This window comes from Mchenga conophoros, linkage group LG8, assembly GCF_057382185.1.
Source record: "Mchenga conophoros isolate Kocher_MC1m ecotype Shallow Benthic linkage group LG8, M_conophoros_male_GT1.1, whole genome shotgun sequence".
Lineage (NCBI taxonomy): Eukaryota > Metazoa > Chordata > Actinopteri > Cichliformes > Cichlidae > Mchenga > Mchenga conophoros.
This window is the reverse complement of record NC_140533.1, coordinates 16225442-16235519: the sequence shown is the minus strand read 5'-3', so window position 1 is coordinate 16235519 and position 10078 is coordinate 16225442. Positions and strand designations below refer to the sequence as shown.

At 42.6% G+C, this 10078-nt stretch overlaps 1 protein-coding gene across 1 annotated transcript; it reads left to right on the top strand.

Annotated features, from left to right (window-relative positions):
• The first annotated feature begins 1226 nt into the window (after nt 1-1226).
• Nucleotides 1227-8973, top strand: znf281b (zinc finger protein 281b). The gene is made up of 7 exons (XM_085284573.1): nt 1227-1380; nt 3432-3953; nt 4263-4376; nt 4537-4660; nt 5483-5566; nt 5680-5798; nt 6135-8973. Exons 2-7 carry the CDS (start codon nt 3501-3503, stop codon nt 7755-7757), a joined length of 2517 nt encoding a protein of 838 aa, XP_085140699.1. The 5' UTR covers nt 1227-1380; nt 3432-3500; the 3' UTR covers nt 7758-8973.
• Nucleotides 8974-10078: the final 1105 nt, after the last annotated feature.

The following is a 10078-nucleotide window of genomic DNA, read 5'->3' as shown; positions in this document are numbered from 1 at the left end:
TTTATTCTATTACTCTTGTTCTCTTCTGCTTGCTTTCTTTTTTCTTCCTCAGCAGGTGATCCAGGTGATTGATATATGCATTTTTTTTTCTCTGCCCGTTCTGTTGGTTTTTGTCTTTTGCCCTTCTCCCCCGTCCCTCTTCTCAGCTGTTTCTCTTTCCCTCTTTCTTTCTCCCCTTCTTTCCCCCAGTCAAGTCTGTCCCGTATTCAGTAAGTGAAAATAAAATAAACAATAAAAGGTGAATCAAATGGACCATTACGGCAAGGCTGGGATGGTCAGTTTGGTAAAGTAAATCCGTTGGGCATCTTTCTTTGCCTTTAGACAACAATTCTGATGGCAAAAGAGCCAAACGGGACAGGCAAAAAAAAAAAAAAAGACAATTTGAGAAGTAGAAGGCAAAAGAAGAATATTTGCAGACCTAATCGGTCTTGTAACGCGTTACTGCCCATCTCTGGTGGTCATACTAAATATTGACTTTCAAGCTTGTTAGGACTGTACAAACTCTTACACCATAAAAACGTTTTGTGATTTCTATGATTTCTATGCTTTCTGTTGCCAAACCTGAGATAAATGACAAGAATTAACACAATGACTGGCAAATGAAATTAATTAAGTTGCTACTGAAGTTATACTGTTCTCTCATTACAAAGCAATAATAAGTTGGGAAACCTTGGGTCCAAGAATTTAGGCATATGTTACTTTAAATATCATACTAAACACAGCTGAAGACCAAGCCCACACAGTATGTAAACAGCACTCCCAAACCGTAGCAGCCTGCCACATGTCGACGACATAAACCGCCACACTCCAAACTCTAATCAGGAACAGCTCAAGAGCCAAAGGACAAATACCATGTCCTCAGGCTGGAGTCATGCTGATCGTCATCTATGGGGCTGCTTTCTTGCATTTGCGCAATAACTCTAAAATTCTAAACATGCTGTGTCAGAGTTATGCTGAAAAACGTGTTTTCTTTTGTTGCAGCAGATAGCTTATGTTGTGAAGTGCCACAAAGTGCACATCAAACCATGTATATTAAAATGTGTGTCAAAGGAGTTGAAAGTATCCTTTAACATAAGCATTAACCCAATTAGAACGGTCGCAGATCTACACTTAAACTCTCATTATAGTGAGGCAGTATCGTTATACGCTTCTGTAATGAACGGAGTTTCTAAAGCAGCATAGTTGAGCACCTCTGAAACCTCAGCAGCACTTCGCCTGTCTCCTCTCACGACCCGTCCGCGACACCCATAATTCCCCGCGCCAGGACAAGATGGAAGAAAACAGCGACCGCCGGAGAACAATGTTTTGGCAATAAAACCCCAAAGCGGCGATTACAGAGAGAATACGGGCACGTTTGAAACCAGCTGCGGTCATGTGTAGGTGAGTGGGAAATTAAATTGGTTTTTAATCGGAGCGATTTTCTCTTAGGACTTTGTAGAGATTCGTGCGAACGATTGTCTGGCTCGGCGCAAACGGGGGATGCACGGAGAGCCAGCATCATTGTTTCTCTTCCACGGGCCGTAATGCGGGTTTTCAGTCGGGGCAGCTAACGGCTAACGAGCTAGCTCGTGGCAAGTTGATTGTTATAAACACAGCTGCTGCAAAGCACGCAGTTTTCATGTAGCTCGCTTATTAGGTCGGAAGTCCGCATGTACGAGGGGAAACGGGGAGGAATTATTTGATATCCGACTGTCCCGGTGAGCATTGTGTGGTTTTAATTGCAGCTAAAGTTAGCTATCAATAAACGGAGCGCCAGCGTCGCTCGCAGCCAGACAGATTTGATTTCACGAGCGTCATCAAAGCTGGAGAATGAGCGTTTCGTTTCGCTGAGCTCACTTCAAAGCCAGCGTCCGTTTTAACTTCACGTTATTAGCCATTTCTTGTATTTTCCTGCCCAAAACGTGCCAGTTCACTTTTTAAAAAGCTCCCTACAAATAATGAAACTGGTTAATTTCATAAATATTCACCTTGATACCATTGAATCAGCGGTGCTGTTTTAGCGTGAGCTAGCTTGATAGCAACTATAGGTAACATGCTAAAAGATTATATTTCTTATCAAATTATGAATTGCTGACCACACACACGGTTATTTGGAGTCCTGTAACTCTGGGTATTGCTGTGACTTTTATTTGAGGGGCTGAGTTTTCGTTTCTGGGGCATTTTTAGGCGATTGTTTTGATTGAGGTCGCAGAGATGCGTTGTCTCATTGTGGTTAGTCGAGTAGCTAACTATGCTAACTAGCTGGCTAACTACTATGCATCACAAAAGCTCATCCGCTTTCTGTTGAACAGCAGTGTCACGTAGCCAAATGGTCAGCTGGTGCAGACCAAACAATAAATTCTGCTTGTTCTCCACAAACACCGCGCTTACAGTCCCCCGACTGTGTCTGCGTAAAATCACTCCTGTCTGGCACGATTTGACCTAAATATCGTTTGTTTTAGGCAAGTGTACTCAGCCGATTAAATTGCCAGTACTGCAGCCCAGTGCCTCCAGCTTTTGCGCTCATGCTGGGTTTATTAGTCAGAGATGCAAGCGGTGTGGTCCAGCATGCATCAAAGTGCAAAACAATAGGGATGCACGTCTAAGCGATCAAGCTACTACGCCGATTTTATTTTGGCTGCCGTCCAAGTCACATGTGGAGTCAGATGTAGAACAATACGTGAGGAGGATTAAATATTTCAGATACAATCTTTGAATTTTTTTCACCTCCTCCTGCTGGTATTGAATAGAAATGGTGTGGTTTTAGTGCCCCCTCAAAAAAGCTTAACAGTTTTGGGGTTTCTATGACTTTACTTCACTAAGCTCACATGCATTTATATTAATCCTTACCATGTCTTTTCTGGTATATTCAGAAAATACCTGTATTCCTTTATGTAAAATCAAAAATCTTCATTCACACAATTTTCAAACTTAAATTTCTTGATGAAACCTGTCAAATTCTGTGGTATATTGAGTGTGTTGATGCAAGTTATTATAGAGTAATTCAGTCTATTGTTGTAATAGATGTTTTATTATGCTTGGTTGTAAATTATAAAGTGAGGTATTTGTTTTAAGTTGGACATATCGCACGATTTAATTTTTTTTCCATTTGGAAACTGAATATATTTGTGCAAATCATACCCTGAGGTTTTCAGGTATCAAACCCAGTGTTTTGGTCAGTCCTAGAAAATTATGTAATAAATAAAAAGTTTAAAAATTTAGAGGTTATTGTAGGGCACAAAGGCTTTTGTATAATTTGGTAATTAGCCAATATGTAGGAATTATTTAATCAATAATGGTTTAATTTGTTGTAGCTCTGCTTTGTAGCTGTTATAGATTGAGGAAGTGATGCTGTGATAAGGACACACATCAAAATGAAGTGGTTTGTTTGGATCTGTGAACTCTCGTGCCTGTTATCATGAACACGGCTTTTTATCTGTTCTCCCTTTCAGGATATTCTCCTCCTGCATTCCTTTTTAGATTAATTACCCTCCTCCCCTGCACAAAGGAAACCTACCACCATGAGTATTATTCAGGACAAGATAGGCAATGAGTTTTTGCGAAACGGAGGCATGGACCCCAATTTTGCACCAGGTATGCTTATGTTCAGCCACTTACCGCCAGTCACCAGCTTTACACGGCTGGCCTCGCAGTCCGTCATGGGCGAGTTGCCCCAGGAGATGATCCTGAAGAAAGAACGTGACTCGCCTCCAGAACACCAGGGCGGCACCGCTGCAAACACAGGGGGCTTCCTTCACAGCATGGGCATTAAGCAGGAGCGGCCAAGTGAGCTGGATTACCGTATGCCCCTCTACGGCGTGGGTGGAGCACAGGGGGTGAATTGTGGTGGAGGGGGCGCAGGGAAGAGTGGTACTGACATGGCAGATATGTCTTTTGGAACCCACCACCAAAATCACCAGAACATGCTCCTGCATGACCTCAGCCTCAGCAATGTCCGCACCCTTGGAGAACCGGTGAGATGGGGTTGCTTTTTTTAGATATTATTTCAGATTTATTGTTGTTTAGTTTAGTGTAAAATTTTCCAGTTTCCTTGTTTCTGCTTGGTTTCTTCCCTTTACTTTCAGGGTGGAAATTTTCATATAATGGTGCCTGGTTGGCTGTGACAGCAGTGATAACAGCCATCTGTTAACTGCGTGTATCAGAATCAGAATACTTTATTAGTCCCTAAGGAAATTATGTGGTTACAGTTGCTCAAAGATAATAAGAACCACAATGAACTGAACTAAATTAAATAATCCAATGCTTGTTGTGTTTGCCTTTAGATGTCTGGGAGACAAGTTAAAGAGCCAAAAGAGTCGTCAGGTAGAAGAGGACGGAAGAGCAATGGAGATGGACAGGGAGGCAAAGCTCGAAGGAAACGCAGTGATGCTGCAAAGGTCGGTGACTTTTCTAGGCTCATTATACAAGAAAATGATGTGCATTGTTAGTTGAAAGGTATCCTACAGTGTTGATTCAAATCAGCAAATTATTATTATTATTATTATGAGCTTATACTCATGTTTTTTGTATTTTGTTTCTGTTTTTTTCCCCTTCTAGAACTTGATGCTGGATGCAGATGGAGCCTGCCTATCCCCCAACTCTAAACCACATATCTGTGAGCACTGTAATGCTGCCTTCCGCAGCTCCTACCACTTGCGTAGACACGTGCTCATACACACAGGTGAGAGACTTTCAGTGCTTCTTGACACTGTTTTCATGCATTTAGACAATAAATACATTCAAATGATTTTTTTTTTTGTTGAAGTTGCTTTGCAATGCTTTAAGTTGGGGGGATATGAAGTGATGAGAGATGCAAAAAGGATGCGTTAAATCAGTAACAGAACAGAGAAAGCTACAAGTGCCTGTTTCTTGTGTCTGTTTGCTTTATAACACATCTGAAGTTTGTATAAATCACATAGCTCCAGATTCATTTCAAGGTAGCTGGAATCTACCATTAGGGGTAAAGATCTGTTACCAGAATTTGAGGAATGAAAATGAAATTTGGATTTGTGATGTGATGGATCTACACATGTGGCGTTGTGCTCTTCACCACAAGCACCTGGGGCCTCTTTTGAAACCAGACAGTCACTAAAGCCAGCGTTGAGTCACGGATTACTCATGTCTATCTGGAAATCTTAATCATTCTCTGTGCTGGGAATTCCTTACTTAGCTCATTGAAGTAGAACTCATAAACCATTTAATGGAAAATCCATCCAATATGAGTTTTATTTTGAAACCATTTCCTTGTTTTTCCATTATTACAGACATTGATTTGTAATAGCATCTTTGCAATGTAATGCAATCTGCAATCTGTAATGCAGTGCAGTTTCTCAAACATGCTAATATGTTGTTATATCTACTGGTTACTGCACCTCTCTCACAGGTTTCTTTATATTTGCGCAACCCGACCAGAATAGCATAGATTTTATTGTGACTTCAGTTATGGCGCGGGCTGGGATTTAATTAATGTGGTGAGCGGATGGTTGTACTCTTGACTGCACAGGTGAGAGGCCTTTCCGGTGCAGTCAGTGTAACATGAGCTTCATTCAGAAGTACCTGCTCCAGCGGCACGAGAAGATTCACAGTGGTGAGTCCCGACACAGTAACTCAAATAAATGGCTCTACCAGAACAGGGTGTTTATTTTGTAAACTTGTTGGGAGTTGCACAGGCCCTGATGCTGTCACTGCTGTATTTTTCAGGGGAAAAACCTTTCAGCTGTGACCAGTGTAACATGCGCTTTATCCAGAAGTACCACATGGAGAGGCACAAAAGGACACACAGTGGCGAGAAGCCATATCGCTGCGACACCTGCCAACAAGTAGGCACTTTGTAGTCTCTCTGTCTCTGTTTAGGTTTGTGTACATTTCCTTGAGCTTTTAAATATGTTTGAAATCCTTTTTCTTTCAGTTGTGCATATATTATCATAATTTGCATCTGAGCATTTATATCTAAGCCACTCTTAAGCCCTGGTCTTAATGGGATTAGCTGTATCACACAAGAGGTCAGCGAATATAAAGTTCTGTTGTTCAAATTCAGTGGTTATGTTCCCAGCTGCTTATCACTGCAGTGTATTTTCTGTTAAAATTTCAAAAAGGGGATTTTAGAGATACTAATGTCCATCAGCGGCGACTAAACCCACATTTCTCTCTTTTAGTTTTTCTCAAGAACAGACCGGTTACTGAAGCACAAACGGACTTGTGGAGAAGCCATAAAGAAGGGCCTAGACCCAAGCATGCTGGAGCTCAGCGAAGCAGAGCTAGGCCAGGGCAGCTATTCACTCACTCAGGGAAACTCTACCACCTCTGGACGCAGGAGAGCAAAGTCCAAAAATGGGGAGGGCAGCGAACGCAAGAGAAAGAAGAATGCCTCGGCGGCAGCGGCCTCATCTTCTGGGGGGATGGCCCGTGACTTGGGCCTGCAAGATTTCAGCATGGACCCCTCGGGCTCTGACCAGGTCATGCCGGGACGTACTCCCAAATTGGTGTTTAAAAAGGCTGGCCGTAAGGGACTTGATAAGGGCCTCCTTTCTCTGGAAGATGGTTCTGATGGACAAAAACTGTTGGGTCAGAAGCCCAGCTCCATGGATCACGTGGAGGCTTCTGGCCTAGATAACATGGGTCTGCTTCAGGGACCCGGGGGCAACAAGCAGGGGCCCACCACCAGCAGCAACTATGACGATGCAATGCAGTTTGTGAAAAAGCGGCGCTACCTCCATGCAGTTAACAATGACTTTGGAGCTGGCTCCCTGCACATGGCATCCCAGGGCAGTAGCGTAATACAGGGCTCCCTGGGACCTGAGCCCACCCTGGCCATGCTAGACTCCTCGCCGCTGGAACTGAAGCACGACAAGTCGGGCATTCCAGATGAGGTATTGCAAAGCCTGCTAGACCATTATAGCCATAAACCAGAGGGAACACACCACCATGATGTGACTTTTGACCTGTCAGACCACCCACACCATGTGGACCTTCAGCCAGCAGCTCCTGTTACTCCGGAGTTGGAGGATGACTCGCCGAATGGTGGTGACAAAACGGCAGTGATGAGCGAGTACTCAAAGTTCCTCCTGCAGGCTCTGGAACGCACCAGCCATAGCGGACCCTTCCCCAGCCTCGGTGCAACAGGGCCCTTCCCGCTCCTCTCGAGCAGCTCCAGTCCCACAGGGCCCCTGTTCTCTGACAAACACGTGTACACCACATCCCCACTGGACTGTGGCTACCCGCCTGCTGTCCCCTCCCCGCTGCCCATCGCTGCTCCTTCATCAACCTCCTCCTCGTCCTCCTCAAAATCCCACTATGGTATGCTCGTTGGATCCCCCTCCCAGACAGGCTACCACCTAAGCTTGGAATCTGCTAGCCACCAGCAGCTGACTCCATCTCAGGAGCTCACTGAGCAGTTGGAGAAGCAGCACTCACCTGGCACCTTCAACCTACCTCCCCAGGACCTCACTGCCCCGGCAGAGAGCTCCAAGGGGCAGCAATCCAAGGCTGGAGGAAGCGCTCCAGCACCCACAAATGGCTCCACCTACCCAGACCTGTCCCCACTGAACCCCCCGAAAGAAACCACATACCAGATTGAGAACTTCGCTCAAGCCTTTGGCTCCCAATTCAAGTCAGGACGTCGGACCCCTCTGAGCTACGGCAGTGATCCTGGGACAGAGGTCGACCATCGAATACGGACTCCAGTGTCAGAATTCTCAGGGTATACCAGTTTGTTAGCTGACATCAGTGAGCCAGTGAGTACAGGATCAAAAACCCCGACAAGCCAAAGTTTCAGATAAGGGTCAAACGAGGTGTATCCAGTAAGGGGGGGCTGTTCTGTTACATAAAAGCCCCCCTCCACCATCCTAATTTTGTTCTTGTAGCAAACTTTTTTTTTTTTTAACACTGCCATTAAATGTTAATACAGAAATGACCAGGGAGGGTCTTCCATGGCCTCAAATGCAATTTTTAAAAAAAAAATCATTTTTATTATGTAGTCGCTTAATTTTCTGTTCAAGAGTAGTGATTTTTGATATGAACGTACCGTAGATATAAATGTAATTTAAAACATTTAGATGGTAGCTATGAACTTGCTGTTGTTTTTTTGTTTTCTTCATCTTCTGTACCCTTGTTTTACCAATCATCATACAATTGTAAAGTAATAATAGTGTTGATGATTTCAGTAATAATAACATTTGTGTCAGGGAAAGGCCCAGAATTCAAATGGCAAAAAAAGTATATATTGTCTGTTACAAGAAACGTATTAACTCAGGAAAATAGGCAAAATTGTGTAATAAGACTTTGTATTATGAGATGCAATTAGCACAGTTTTACAGGTATTCTTGATACTTCAAAGCTTTGATTTTTTTTCTTCGTTTTTTTTGGGAGGGGTGGGTTTATTTAACTTGTCAGAACAACGAATTACAATAGGTGATCATCTATGGTTTCTACTGCGTATAGCTTTGTCGAGATTATGGTACTGTTTTGTAAATGTGAAGACATTCACATTATTATTATTATTTTTTAGTTGAGCGCCACATGTACATCAGTTAGGATGATTTGTAGCAAAGTCTAGTGCATTGTTTTCACACCGCTCTGAAGTGAAGAGGATGTTTGAACATCACTGATTGGTCAGTGTCAGTTGATGAAGTCTGTGCAAACACTCTCTGCTTCTGCGCAGCAGCTTGGTTGTCGAAGTAACTCTGCACCACCGTTACAGCCATCTGTTTTGAGAGTGAACGCCAATCTCTGTGATCTTTTCAACGTGCTGTTGGAGAAGTGATTTTAACTCCGTTTTTTCCTTTTCTTTTATTTTTGGGTTATTTTCACCACTTTTCTACTCCACTCCTTGCTGTTCATTTGTGTCAGTGGAATGAAACAAGCACTTTTTAAAAAAACAAAACAAATCATCATTGGAAACAACAATAACCCATTCAATTTGCATATGTGATACGTCATTATTATGCTAATGATCATTAATATTATTTTAAGAGGAGAAAACTGTGAATGGGATTTGGGGAGGGAGGGATAGAAGGGTGGGTAATGGGGAGGGAGGGAGGTGAGGGTGGGTTATTTGATGGGCTTTGATAGGGTTTGACTAGGCATGACTGTGGGCATTTAAATGTATTTTGATGTGATGCCTTTCTCAAGGCTAGAAGATTTTGGGTGGGGGGGTTGGGTTGTTTTTTTTTTTCCTTTTTTTTATTTTGTTACGGTTTTTCGGGTGATGTTAAAAAAAAAAAAGATTTGCCATAATTTTTGTTATACAATATTTTGAGAGTACCTCTTTGTATTTAAGTGTTTTCGAGAGATGGGCTGACATGCTGGAACCCCTATATCTTTAAACGTATGAGTATGTTGACAGCATACTTTTACCATCTTATTTATTTTTCGCTAGTCACAACTGACTTTGCAGATTTCTTGTTTTTTGTTTTGTTTTCTTTTTTTTTTTTTTCTTTAAGGCAAGTAATCACCGGACCTACAGCCAATCCCTCTCATTTGTTATGATTTGCTTAAAACACACTGATGTAGTAACTCCAAGGAATCGGTTCGGTTATACAGTTAAGAAAGAGAAAAAGTTATGTCCACCTCCCTTCCCCATAAATGCAGCCCTGCACTCGCAAGAATAAACAATGGCCTTCTTTGTCTTCCGTGGCTAAAGCCATTTTGTCCCGGCAGCCAGGGTTGATATTTAATTTAGTTGATTTCCTGTGAGCTGTAGCCCCCACTCCTCTTTCCTTTTCCTATGTCTGTGAGCTCCACAGCCAAGAGACTTTGAAGCTGCTCAGATCACAGGGAACAAAGACTGACTGACCAGCCACTTCACTCCAAACACACACTATGCTTTTAAAGTAGAGGGGAATAAAAGAAAAAAAGAGTGGGTGAAATGGAGGGGGGGAAAAAGACAAAAAGATTGACCTAAATATACCTCATATCACTAAAGCATAAAAAAAGAAAAAAAAAGCAGGGACACGCGTTTCATGTATGTAGTGGGAATATTTGTAGTATAGTTTCGACATATTGTATAATCATTTAACACTGCCTGTGTTTACAATAATAGAGCAAATGACTCATCAAAATGCAAATGTATTTCTTTCTTCTTCTTTTTTTCTGTAAAAAA